The 14866-nt window shown below is 39.1% G+C and overlaps 1 protein-coding gene across 2 annotated transcripts in view; it reads left to right on the forward strand.

Annotated features, from left to right (window-relative positions):
* Positions 1-14866, forward strand: part of FER (FER tyrosine kinase) — a 340335-nt gene that overhangs the window by 207539 nt on the left and 117930 nt on the right. For both annotated transcript variants that reach the window (XM_025203513.1, XM_025203514.1), the window contains 2 exons: positions 1036-1151; positions 3183-3277. In XM_025203513.1, coding sequence (XP_025059298.1) covers positions 1036-1151; positions 3183-3277 — 211 coding nt within the window. The remainder of the gene's footprint in view (positions 1-1035; positions 1152-3182; positions 3278-14866) is intronic.

Here is a 14866-nt window from a genome sequence, read left to right on the forward strand (position 1 = left end):
CCACCAACACTGCCGGCAGCGTTTACAGGTAGTTGCTGATCTCCAGTTGGCGCTCGCCACCCTCCCTTGCAGCCGACACCGCCATGGCCGCCTACAGGAGCTCCCTGCCTCCATGCTGCTGCTGCTGCCTGTGGATTAGTGAAGAGAAAATAGGGAAACATTGTTTTCAACGTGTCTCTTAGTTTTTAGAAGAATAACAGTGTATTTAAAGAAAAACCTAATTAGTACATTTAGAGAATGTTTTCAGGAAAGTTAAAGTAGAATTTCTTCATCATATTCTCTATTTAAGTTATAATAAACTATAAGCATACTTTGCACTAAAAGTGCATTAGAGCAAAGCATTTCTTCTTTAATTAGAGCATCTTTAAATTGATGCAGTTAATACTTTCTGACATTAATTATCTGTTTCTTCTGAATGATTAGCTCTTTACTTTTGTAAAGGCTTTTCAGAATCATGTCCTGTCTAAACCATCCCAGCAGTAATGTAGGGATGCAGCTGAGTACCCAGGGCAAAGTGGAAACTGCAATTTCCTATTCACGATCATAAACATGAACATGCAGCTGCCAACAGCAACCACTTTCTTTAGCCCTCCCCCCCCGCCCCCCCCATGTTAGTGTCTGGGGAAGTTGCCCCTATTGGGCACTCGCTCTCCTGGTTATGCCACTGCATCCCAGCTAAGTATTTGTTTACCCTGATCTTAAAACTTTCACTGATGGAGATTCCACAAAGTTGTATGTTTCAGTATTTAACCACCCTCAAACTTAGAAAATTCTTTCTGATATCCAACTTAAATTTCCCTTGTTGCAATTTAAGTCTCTTATTTTTTGGCCTGTCCACTGCAGGTACAGACAATAATTGATCACCATTCCGTTTATAACAGCTTTGTTATATTTGAAGACTTTTAGTGAATATCTTCTGCCCTCCCCACCAGTCTTCTCTTCTCCAGTTCTTCTAACCTTTCCTTGTATGTCTTGTGCTTTCCTTGTAAGCCATGTCATCTGTTCTGAGCAATGAATGTATATTTGTATTTTCAGGGTAATTTTGGTGAAGTGTATAAGGGAACGTTAAAAGATAAAACTCCTATTGCTGTAAAAACTTGCAAAGAAGATCTTCCTCAGGAACTGAAAATAAAATTTTTATCAGAAGCCAGGTGAGTTCTTGTGAACAGTTACCATATGTGATTGCATGACATGTATTTTTTTCAGGTTTGATTATCACATGGCTTTTAAAGCTATCTGTACTATACATGGTAGGTGAACTAATCACAAAAAATGGTGCACCTAAGGCTTCCTCTACACATTATATTTTGCCACAATTAACATGTTAATCGTGGCATAATTAGCAAGCGTGCTACCCATGTACGCAATTTAAGGTGCAATAAAATGGCAAGCCAGCCATAAAAATATTCTGCATATAGGTTCACCAGTCAACTGATCTTCATTCCCGGCCCTGGACCTGTGGTCATCCTGCTTTCAGCTTATTTCAGGCTCCCTCTGTATTAGCAAGTAGAAAGAGTCTAATTGTGATCTGATCCCAAAATCATGCCTCCTACCATGCATTTGTGCTAGGGGCCTAATACTCTTAGTCATCCCACTATTTTGTTTGAGTGGGTGATTTTATCACAGGCTCAAACAAATAAGTTAGATCAATCGCTGATGGCTAAACATTAGTATTGAAATTGTGCCTATATTAAGAGCAATCTACCATTTTAGGATTATTGGTATACTGTACTGGAAAAAGACTCCTACTTCGAATGAAGCTCTGTGGGCACAATTGGATTTAGCACTGGTGAAAGGGAAACCATTGCCTACAAGCAAAATAAGCGATACCAGTAAAAGCACATTCTTGGCCACACAGCAGTCTACATTGTGAACTTCTGCTGACACGGTTGCCTGACATACCTGTGTTAATAAAAGGCCTCCGGAGAAGTTATGCTTATCCCAGTCAGGAATAACATGTTTTCATACTCTTGACTGACATACCTGAACCAGTACAGCCCTCACCAAACTCATGTGGAAGTTAGACCCCATTAATTGATCATTTGTTGGGAAGGAACATATCCTCTCTGGAAGGGCTCTCTTGTGCCATGTCAGGCAACAATTACGAAATGGTGATGGAAAGCCTAAGAATTAACTGATACGTATATATAATAGTATTTGTCCTTTTAGTTCTCCAGCTAAGGGAATGTAACAAAATATTGGAAAAAAAAATTACTGCCCTGTGTTTTTTTTACAGTTGGACATAGTTTCTTGTTTCGGTAAATAACAGATTTTGAAGATGAATAAAGAAACTTTAACTTTATACAGAAATCTTTTGTAGAACATTACAGCTATATAAATCCCTATAAAAGTTATGTTAGTAGCTTAGTTGGCTACCAGGGAGTAACTTGACTTGCTAAGCAGCCTCCAACTCAAGAAATGGTTTTACATTGAAAGGACAGTGAAACACATTGTTCTTTACTGAAATTATATTTAAGCACCCTACAAGTTTCCTTTTTCTTTTACAAGAGGCACTTCAAGTTAATGACCGGCAAGGCTGCAACTTTCTACAACTATAATGTCCCTCAACAATTCACCCCAACCCTTGTTTTCATTTATAAATCATGGTGCATATTACTCAGACTCATCATAATCTTGCTTCAGCAGATGCAAGTTTTATACAAGATGCAAGTTCAGTTTAGAATAGTTTTTTTTTTCTTTTGCTAATTTAATATTCTTTAATACATATTGTGTCTGAGAAGCTGAATTTGGACCTGATCTATACAGAAGCAAAATGCAGACGGAAGCATTTGCTCTGAAAGCTTTTTGCCTGGATCCTCACTTCTGATGTGCTGTTTAGCCTCTTGAGCTATGACTGCATTGATACGCCAAATTATATATTTCTGTGATATGGGCAAATGGTGGGATTACTATGAAAATATATAGCCATAGTACTTGACTTGAAAATTAGTTAATCTATGCACTAGTTTTTAATTTTCTCAACAGTGTCGTATGGCTACAGTTCTGCAAAGGGGGTCATTTGATAGATTGAAAGACATCTTGTTTTATTTTGGATGATATTGCAGTGGCACTGGCTATTTGGAAACAATGTTAAGAGTTTAAGATATTATCTGTTGATATTTTAATTTATTTTAATCAGTTTGCATAGTAACATTAATCCACCTTTTTTGCACCATATCCAGAATACTCAAGCAATATGATCATCCCAATATTGTGAAGCTTATAGGAGTTTGCACTCAAAGGCAGCCTATTTATATAGTTATGGAACTTGTTCCAGGTAATGTTCTTTTCATTTTTATAACCTGTTTGTGTGAAAATATGTTACCTTTTCGTTTTCTTAATTTTTTGTGTTTTGACTGACCTTAACTCTATATGTTGCAAACCATGCAAAGAGCTTTGTTAATAGTAGCCTTGGTGAAATGAGCTAAATAAGTCTATTGTGAGTTTCCATACAGCCAATCAAGACATCAAAAACTATAAGAAAATGCCACTTCCATTTGTTTAATGGAAGAACAAGATTATTGCTTCTCTTCATGCCAGTGCAGTTTCAATGAGTTGGCTTTATTGTGATTCAGTGACTCATGCATATTTTAAAAAATTATTGACTGATGAGTTAATTGAATTTAAATTTAGTTATTCAATTGATATAACATCTTTGGTATCTAGGAGCAGTAATTATAGGTTGCCCTATTCACTGAATAATTTCTGTCATTTATGTGTGTATTTTCAATTAAAGTAGTATGAAAATATGTTAAGAACATTGTACAGTTTCTATAAAATCTTTGTACCACTCTTGGGCTGGTAGGCTCATATATTTTGTCAGCAGGGAGACACCGTTCTACATTAAGATGATAATCATTTGCATGCTTTAATTCCACTTTGAATCTGTCTGCAGCAGGCATCTGTAACCACTGGTGCTCATTAGTATGCAAAAAGTTAGTACAAGTGATAAAGTGAAAATTCTTCAACATTATATTCTTATCTGTAACAAGAAACATCCTGTTCAGAAAGAACCAGACCATATGTGTATAGAATGTTTTTATATAGTTTATTTTGTATCATTATTGAGTACTAAGAGATGCACACATTTCACAGTGAAATGTTAGTATGTTCATCGTTTTGTGACTGAGTTTTTCCAAACAGATTATTTTTTCTCTTTCTGGCTACTTCTGTTGTTTAGGAAAATGTAGTCTGGGTGTAATTGCAATATTATGGGCAGGTTTTATGCAAGCTTTAATTATCTCTGCCAGAGAACCTAAATCCTAATTTCTAAAATCTCTACCATTCTGGTCCAGGATTTACCGGGCTTAGAGCAAGCGGTTGAAGGAAGGTATCTGATAGAACGATCTGTAGAGTGTTAGCAAATGGGACCCCATTCTACATAGATTCTACTCCTGATTCCTCCCAAAAGTTTCCTCCTCTAAAAACTTCCTAATACTAGCCCTGATCTGCCTTGTGCCCTTGCATATTATGTACACGCATTAAGTGTCCACCAGGAGACTTGCTGCTCTCCCGGTAGAAACTGGAAGTGTACAGATATTCCCACTTTTTCTCTCGGATGACAAAAGGCCAATTTGGGGAAAAAAATAACTTGGCTACAAACAGATAAAATTCCCCCCATGACAGTTTCTGCCAAGAGAATGAATTTCTGCATGCTTTCCTGTGGCTTAACTCCTCCTTGGTACCATAAGGAGTGGATCCACAAAGAAAGACCCCCACGCCTTCCAGAAACCAGGATGAACCTGATCTGGAGAAGGCATAGGAGGGCAGCTGGTCCTTCCCCTGCCTGAGACCTGAGCTTCGCCCTGCCGGCTTCTCAGTCCAGAGTCCCCAAAGAGAAAAGCAGGCAAGGGACTTTGCTCTGCTGCTTTCTCTATTCTGCTGCATGAGGCCTAGAACAGAACGGAGGAGCAGCTGCTCTTTGCTCCCTGCCTCTTCCCCTACCTGGGCACTGCCCAGCTTTGTAAGCAGCTGGAGACTTTGCCTCACTGCTCACTCTACTCTGCTCCTGGAGATGATCAGCAGAGTGGAGGAGACTGCTTCCCAGCTGTTCTCCAGACCCTAGTCTGGGTAAAGCCTTGGGAGTCTTTCCCGCTGCTCCTCTCCCCACCCCCAAGTACTGCTTCCCATGCACCTGTGATCGTATTTGAACTTTGATCTTGGGATAAAGTACTAGTACAATCACTGACTGCAGCATGTTGACCAGGGTGTTTTCTGGTTTTTTTTAAATCTTTTTATACAGTTTATCTTCAAATAACATAGTAAATGTGGATATGCTTGAAGATATTTAAGTTATGTTACCCTGAAATTCAGTTTAAAAAAAAATAGCTGGATATGGAAAATGTTGTCGTGAAATTGCATCATCCTATAAAATGCACAACTGTAAAAGTCTGTGGCTTGTAACTATATTATAGTCTCTTCAGGTATATAGCAATACCAGTTGGCCTCAGATTGTAGTATAATATCATAGGTATATTTGCTGAGTTTCTGCATATAGTTTGCCCTTTGCTAGAGAACCTTATTCTTTATATTTTTTTATTCCCTTTATATGTGCCATTTGTGGACTATGATATTTATTTTTTCTTTTGAGGTTGCTTTGATATGAATTTCATTGCTTTTATTTATGGCTCTCTAGTTGCTGTTTTAGATTCAGTTAGTTTTACTGAATTTTCAGTTGTTGAAATCTTTCTCCATTCTCTTCGAGAACTTTGGGCCTGATCATGAGAAGTGTTCTTTGGCAGCGGCAGCAATCCCTCACAGTTGAGGATGATCACTCACACGGGTCAAGTAAAGGGTTGTAGATGAGTCTTTTGATGGATAAGAAGGCCACTCCTCAAGCCACAGATTCTCTGGCAGATGCCACAGGTGGTGGTTAAAGGGAGGGTCTAACAGGGCATTTCTTGGTCTTGTTTCCTTTCCTTCCGTTCTGTCCTTTTTCTGCCTCCAGGGCAAGCTTTCTTCAAAGCTATGCTTTCTCTCATAAGGTGTCACCATGTAGCCCTGTCCCAGGCTACTTTACCAATTTGTGACGTCAGTGTTTGCTTTGAGGGTGTCCTTGAAGCATTTCCTCTGGCCTCTGCATCTCCTTTGTCCTAGGCTGAGGTGGGAGTATAGTAGTTCTTTTGGTATACATGCATCAGGCATGCACACATGATGCCCTGTCCAGTGCAACTGATATTAAATAATTAATGCTTCCATAGTGATGGTATTAACATCTGTGAGGGCACTTGTTTGTGCGTTGATCCTCCCACTTTATGCTAAGGATCTTCAGGAGGTAGTACTGGTAATGGTGTTCCAGGCATTTCAGGTGGTCCCTTTAGGCCACCCAAGCTTCACAGCTGTAGAGAAGAGTTGGGATTACCACAGTTATATACAGTAGGAGCTTTGTTTGAGGCCTGATGTGATGAATCAGTCTTCTGAAGGCAGAGCTGGCACATCAGATCCTGTACTGGATCTCCTCATCAATATCAGTCTTCTTTGACAGATGGCTGCCAAGGTATGCAAAGTATTCAACTTTCTCCAGCTCCTGTCCACCAATGAGGATCTTTGCGTGGGGAGCTGATTGTCATGGAGCAGGCTGGTGAAGCATCTTTATTTTTTCGATGGTAATTGTCACTCCCAGGCACTGGTCTATCTTATTGCTCACCACCTCGCAGAATTAGGTGTTTTTTCCCCCATATATATTTAGGAAGCTGGAAAAGAAATAAATCTCAAGACTGAGTAGTCCATGATAAGAATCAAAAGAAAGGTGTCAGACTTGGTTAAGCAACCATGCAATCATTGCTTCAGAAACAAACTACATGTTGCTGAACAAACAGTCACGGGATATAGCATATTTAAAAGACAAACATCTTTGAGGTGGAACCCCTTTTTTTAAACAAGATGACAAGTGACACTCCTCCCTCAGAGAGGGTCACAATGAAAAGGAATTTCGAGAAAACCTATACAGCAATGAAAAATCTAAATCTATTTTTGTGTAGGAAGAGGGGTTAGGTGCATAAATTCTGTATTTGCTTAGAGATCCTGTGGTTGAAAAAAACAATTATTGCCCAGCCACTGCTGCCTGCGGCTTCCTTCTTTTGGTTTAATGGTTTCCCTGTGCTGGATCTTTTGCGGGGAAGTACAGTGAGGAAATCTTACAAGCACAGTTTATTGTTCCCTCTCTTCCTGTGATGGTATGAATATTTCAGACCATCCTTTACTAATTGTTCCAATTTCTTATTGCCACTTTAGCAGTCTTATTGCCATTTTAAAAGTTTTCATGAGAGGACAATTCACTTGCTAAAGTGTCCAAGCTCACTGGAAGTAAAGGCAGCATAGGTACTTCCCGCTGTCATTCCTGTTATAAGAGAAAAAAGGAATGATCATTCCCAAAATGCCACTTTTTTTTCAAGGAGAGACTGTATACAGCTTCCCTGGTTTCCCACAGTTAAGTGCTATTTGAAGCACTTCTACTGTCCACTTTGTTCTTAGATAATGCAGGGGATATCTGTCTGAAAATAGCTAGAGAAAGGAGAGTGTCACTGAGGAGGAGACTTAAACACTATAGATAGACTAGCCAATTGCCCACCAGAAATGACAGGGGGAGGGCGGGCAGGGACGGAGCGCTACCACCCACCACCCCACACCGCTGCCATGTCCCAGAAGCAGGGGTAGCAGGGAACCTTGTGGCCCACTGTCCCCTCTGTCCCCTTGGCCAGCATCCTGTGTTGCCACTGCCGACAGGGAGCAGGGGTGAGGCCAGTGGCGCTGGCCTCACCCACCCCCACTCTGACTGCTCCAACCCTGCTGTCATGTTGGCGTGCCTCTGCTGTCTCCTGTCCAGAATGCTCTTGGAACATTCTGATTGGTTGTTTCAGACAACCGATCAGAGTGCACATAAAGTGTTACAGACTGACAGACAAACAGACTAAAGCTTTAATAATATTAGGACAGAGATAGATATACAGAGAGAGAGAGAGAGGCTTGGGGACTTGCTCACCCTAACCCCTTAAGGAAGAGATATAAATTTAAAATATAGGTTATAGAAGATTCTTACTCCATAACAAGCAGTGTGACAATCTAGTGAATCAACTAAGGAAGATATGATACGAAGAACTGAAATATCCTAAAGAATCCAACTGGCCCATGACTAGATAAATTGGTTTAATTGCTAAAATATTTTAAAATAATCATGTATATCTACATACTTTTTAATGATTGACTTGTTGTTGTTGTTGTTGTTGTTTGAGGGATTGGCAATTTCAAGAGAAATGGTATTTAACTTTTTTAAAATCCAAACTAAATAAAATGTTTACAGTTTTTTTAGAAGTACCTTTGGAATAACTCACAGCAAGAGCTTCATATAGTTATAGTATTTTAGTATTTTCTGTATTTGTCTAACAGGTTAAAGCTGATTTCTAGTATCCAAACTATAATTTAATTTGTGAACAGAATCATTTTAGTAAAAGACGCATACATTTCAAAAGCAAGCCTATTTCTCCATTGCATTTTTGAAAAGCACCTACAATGCAGCCATATGCCTCTAAAAATAAAGTTTTAACTTAGCATAATAAAGGTCTCTGAAGTCACTTTTTAAGAAAAGGTGTGTTCTGTTACTTTCCAGTCAAGCTATTAGCAGCATTCCATAATGAAGCAGCAGTAGTAATTAGGTCTTAAAATAAAAAAAACCCAAAAGATTCTGGCAGCTGCTTCGTATTTCTTGTATTAACCAGACATAAATAAATGTCTCAATAAAAAGTATGGTTCAGTTGAGCATTATTTTTAGAAGCATAGGTTTCTATTTGTAAGTAACATGCTTAGCAATTTATTTAGTTCATGTTATTATTTATAGTAAAATGATTTATATTTGATCATGTTACTACGTCAGTTTTTTCTTCTAAATCAAGATTCATAAACTATTAATGAAAAAACCCCAAATCCAGTAGTTGCCAAATGTATGACATTTCTAAACAAAATTTAAGAACACTGTATAAACTATATCCTTTAGATATACAAAAGAATTTTACGTATAAAAGAGATCAGAAATTATGCAATCCATTCACAAATATAAAGTGAGAATGAAAAATTCAAGATGTTTAAAAAACCCAGGAAATCATCTCCCCAAGAAACAGGCCACTTTGCCATAATCTCTTGACTGTATGCACATTGTGTTGTAGATAAATGAACAGAGTATTATAGAAAGTTTGAAATACTCTCATTTGAATTATATGTTCCTGCTAGTTTACTTGCTGTGAAAGAGAGATTAAGTGAAGTAGAAGGTTTAAAAGATTTTCACTTGTATAATGCCTAAAGTAAAGAACCCTTAAAGTAGTATCACAAAGACTGAATTGATCCTGTACTGCTTAAACTGCAATGGAACAATAATGTCACAACTAGATAAACGGTAAAAGTAAATAAGTTGATAGGAAAGTGCCCTGCAGATTCTTTCATGGTGTCAGTAATAGCTTTGCAGCAAGGGCCTGAACCAGATTTTCCTAATTTTTTCTGTAATAAATACTACAATTGTACCATAACAGTAGCTAGCATGTAATGTCTTTCCAAGAGTAAAATGAAGAGCTGAGAATAAAAATACAGAACAATATGAAAAAGAAAGATATATCTGTAGTTCTCAAAGCCTTTTAGGTTGTGAACCAACCGTTAAAATGGAGTGCTTCTCATGGCTCATTTCATTTTCTTATCTGCTATTCCCAAATCTTTTCCATCCCTGTGTCAACTCTATTTTTTAGTAACTTGAAATATAAAAAATATTTTAATATAAGAAAAATAAAATAGAAATATTACAATGTTGTTTAATGTACTCAGTAGGCTGCGCTCTGCCTGGTCTGGTACATGGGTCTGTACATGCATACACGCAGCCAAGAAGGGGAGATAGGGTCAAGGAGGAAAAGAACAAGCTAAAGAATCAGTGAGATGAATGTTTCCATGGATGGGAAGGGGCCCTGGGCTCCAGCCTGGATGCTTGCTTCCAGTGGGACAGAAACTACTCTGCTGCACTGTTTACCATTCATTTTACCTAATGAATATTACATGTAACGTGCCTTGGCTCAGCTTATAAGCGAAAAGTAGAGAAAGGGGGAAGACAAGGATAAGACACAATTTTTCATGTCTACCATTACATCATTATATAATTTTACGTATTAGTTTGACTGTATAAAAAAAGCTGGCTTCTAGTTATGCAGCTTCATTTTGTCTATTTTGTTGGTATTTATTTTATTATAAATTAATAGAAATCCATACCATCTAAACTGTTTGTTAGAAATCATCTTGAATTAAATGTACTTCCAAGCAATGTTTATCTCACTATTTAGGACTAGACTGTTATGACTAGCTCTAAGATGATCACATTAGAACTACTAGATCTTGGATCCAAATTTGTGTGTCCTGTAGGAGTTGTATTCTGTATGCTGTCCTAAGAGAGGAAATGAGCAGAGAAAAGCCTCATTTTTATTTCATCCAGTAGAGGTGACTAGGCACGTGACAATAAGAAGCTACTTTTCAATGGATTCATATAATACTTCCTTCCTCAGAGAAGGTAATACAGAAGAAATGTGTTTGCCTTCTGATATTGCTCCTTGGAAAGTAGAACTGCATAACATTCCTCAGCCCAGGGTAAGTACAGTCTAACTCTCAGTTAGCTGCTGCTATTAAACATACCTGTTTCTCATATACATTGATGGATTAAATTCCAAGCTAATTTATGATTAGTTGTTTTTTGGTGCTAACCAGTAAATCCTAAACTACCAAAATCATGCTGGTTAGAATATTTATTCCTGTAATATATTAAAATTTGCTATCTTGATTTTATCCAAGAAAATAGTTCTGAAGCAACATTCGGTAGTCGTGAATGCTTTAATGCAGTGGTTTTCAACCTTTTTCATTTTTGGACCCTTAAAAAATTTTGAATGGAGGCACAGACCCCTTTGACTTATAAGTGTGGATATTTGTATACTTTTGATTGATAATAGTCATCTTTCACGGACCCCTTTGACATAAGCTGTGGACCCCCAGGGGTCCACAGACTGCAGGTTGAAAACCACTACTTTAAAGTGATATTTTATAATGCAGCAGGTTGCTCTTTTTGGTCACTCTGCTGTTTCATTAGATGCCTAATATCCCAAAACAAATCAACAGTTTTTATATGAAACAAGTATTTTATATGAAACCTTAATAAGCAGTGAACCATTATCTGCTATGTTCATAAACCATTGGTATATTTTTCATGTATATTTTACCAACCTCAAGGTTCATCAAGTTCAATCAAAGTGCACAGTTTGGTAGCATGTTAACACAGCTGGGCACAAGTCTTGTGGTCACTGTTTTAATTGTTTAATTTTATTTGCCCCACTGTAAAATAAGCAAGTCCTAGACTTAGGTTATAGTAAGTTGATTTCTGCATGTTTTACCTTTTCCATAGGTAAACTGTTCCTGGCCCAGCTTTAATGTTTACAGCTATAGGGAACCTCTACAAATTATTGGATTTTACTAGTGACTTTTGTTATAGCACCTCAGACATTATGGGTAATGGGAACTGTAAAAGTACCCTCAGCTGTGAGCCCACTCATTTGAGATGGTTCTGATTGATTCAAGTCAAAGGCTTTTATACATGTACCATTCCAAGTTACACAGCTGCTCTTGTGCCAGTAGGTGGCTGGTGACGCAACCTGTCAGGCTTGTTCTTGGAATGATTGACGGTTAATTTGAATGGCCTGTGATTAACTTAGGTACCTGACAGACATTAAATTAAAGTTATGATGGGATCTGATGTGTGATCCCAACAGTCATGCTTCCTACTATGCTACACATGTATGGTAGGAGCCATGAGTGTGGGATCAAGCATTTAATCCCTTAGCATCATATTGCCAGTGCAGGGGGAGCCTGGAAGGGGTCTTACAGATTATTGGGTCCAGCCCCCACTACACTTGGGCAGGAAGGACTGCTGGGATCAGATGACCGCAGCAAGATAGGCATCAAGACGTCTTTTGAAGATTGCCAGGGTGGATGACTGTACCACCTTCTCAAGGGAGCCTGTTCCAAACCCTTGGTACTGGACTTGTAAAGAAATTTTTCCTTGCATCTAGCTTGAAGCCATCCTCAATCAGCTTGTGCCCATTATTTCTTGGTGAACAAATGCTCCCCCAGGCTCTGATATATGCCCCTAATACACGTATAGGCTGCCACCACGTCCCCTCTGAGTCTTCTCTTTTCCAGGCTGAACAGTCCCAAGTCTTTCAGCCTCTCCTCATATGACCTAGTCTCTAGGCCCCTAATCCTGTGTGGCGCCCTCCTTTGGACTCTCTCAAGCTTCTCCACATCCTTCCTGAAATGCGGTGCCCAGAACTAGATGCAGAACTCCAGCTGTAGTCTCACCAAGGCTGAGTAGAGGGAGGTTGACATCCTTAGCCTTGCTTGAGATGCCTTGGTAGATGCATGCCAGTGTTTGATTGATCATGCTCCCGGGCTCCCCTCTTCCAGCTACAGCATCACATTGGTAGTTCAAGTTCATTTTGTTGTCTATTACGACACCCAGGTCTGGTTCAGATGTGGTGCTAGCAAGTGTATCACTGCTGAGCCTGTAAGTGTGTTGTGGATTATTTCTCCCCAGATGGAGCCCTTTACATTTCTCCATATTAAACAACATCAGGTTGAGGTCCGCCCACCTTTCAAGCCTGTCCAGGTCGGCCTATACTGTCAGCCTGTCTTCGAGTGTGACCACACTCCACCATAGTTTGGTGTTGTCAGCAAACTTTGCAGGTTTGCTTTAATACCCAAATCCAAATAATTGGTGAACATGTTGAAAAACACTGGTCCAAGCACTAAACGCCGAGGGATGCCACTGGTTACCCTCCACCACGATGATTCATTTTTGTCAATCAGTACTCTCTGGGTGCTACCATGGAGCCAGTTACATAGCCACCAGACCATAAAGTAGTCAAGGCTGCATTTTCCCAATTTTTTCATCAGGACTCAGTGGGAGACCAGTTCAAGTCTACATATGTGACATCCACCTCACTTCCCCCATCCAGGTGGTGAGTAACCTGATCATAGAAGGAAATGAGTTTTGCCTGGCATGACCTGCCTGTGATGAAGTCATGTTGACTATCCTTCAGAATACTGCCTTCTGTTAATGTATCTGTAATGGATTCTTTGATACTTTTCCCCAGGATTTTACCAGGAATTGAAGTCAAACTAATTGGCCTGTCATTTCCTAAGGCCTCCTTTCACCCTTTCTTAAAGATAGGCACCACACTGGCCTTCTTCCAACCTTCTGGGACCACACCAAAGCATCATGGGTCTTCAAAGAACTTTGCCATCGGTCACACGATGACATTGGCCAGTTTTTTAGCACCCTTGGGTGTAGTTCATCTGGTCCTGCTGACTTGTAGATATTTAGCCTCTCTAGGTGCTCCCCAACAAGATCTATGCCAATTATCATGCTCCTGAGCTCCCCCTGTACCAGCAAGTAGCAAGACTGACTCTCACCTCCCTTGGCTGGGAGCCCTGGTCAGGTGACCTGGGCCCCTGGCCAGAGTGGGGTGCAAGGGAGCCCTTGGCTCTGATGTGATTCTCTCACTAAGAGTGCCTGTCATTAGGTGGGGACCCCCAGCTGGGGAGTGCACATGAGCCAAAGGCATGGTGTGCCTCCTTTACATTGAGCCATAGTATGTTGAAGGGTGCTCCCTCTCTCTGGAGCACACACGAGTCTTGAAGAGCTCCAGTGTGCTTCAGAGGCTGAGAGCAGTGGCTGCATGTTCACTTAAAGGTCTGATAGGAAATGGTCACAAGGTTATTATACATACTTTGTGTAATAACTTTGTGGCTTATTCCTCATTTTATCATGACATTAATTAAGTGTAATGTCTATCAGGGGCCTTACACATGAACACAATAGAGTCCTTGGAGAGAAAGCATTAGTACACTTTATTTGTAATACTTTACAGATATGTAAAACAGGCCTTATTCCTCTGTAGGATCCCAGGACAAAAGACTTTCTTGTAGGAGAAATGTAACATCTGTTTACACCTTAAGAGAGATGGATGATGGAATTCTCCATCTTAAAATGAGAGTGCCAGAAAGAGAGAGGTAACTGATATTTTCCTTCAGGTTGTAGTATAAAGGTGTGTTTTCCCTTCAGATACTAAGATTTCTCTGAAAGATAATCTCTTAGCAGGAAGAGTGATTACTACAAGTCATCTTTATCTTCATTTGCAAATAATATGCTGCAAACTTAACTTAGAGTAGGGGATAAAATTGGTATCTACTTCTTGACTATCTCCTCCTGAAAAAACCAAAAATGGATGTAAATCATGTAGTCAAAACTTTCAAACCCAGGACCCCAAAATCATGCTCTTAAATAGTTAAACCCTTAAATGTTTACTGATTTCAAAAAGATACTGAGCAACTGCAACTCCTGTTTCTTCATTGAGATTAGTGATTATTCTGCATCTCTGAAAACCTGAATCTTTTTATTTATTTAGGTACATACATGTTGATTTAGAAGCCTATTGGTTAGGTAACCAGAGTTGGAAATTAAGCAAGTGTTTGACCGTGTGCTGTTGCAATAAGGGAAACTATTACCATCAGGTTAAAAAATATAAGCAAAGTTTTAAGCTCCCAAATAATGTACTGTGTTAAAATTTAGGAGCTAGAAACAGGAGGGCATAGAAAAAAGATACTGCGATTCCATTGATTAAAATATTTGCATTAATGATGTTCTTATAGCACTTTTGTACGTGACAGTAAAGATTTGATAGTCTGTGCCCAGACCCCATAATTCATTATCAAAGGATAATATGCACGTTTTGTTTTGTTTTGTTGTATGTTTTTTTTAAGATGTGTTGAAGGATAAATTCCTTAGATCATAGGT

Source organism: Alligator sinensis, unplaced genomic scaffold, assembly GCF_000455745.1.
Source record: "Alligator sinensis unplaced genomic scaffold, ASM45574v1 scaffold30_1, whole genome shotgun sequence".
Taxonomy (NCBI): domain Eukaryota; kingdom Metazoa; phylum Chordata; order Crocodylia; family Alligatoridae; genus Alligator; species Alligator sinensis.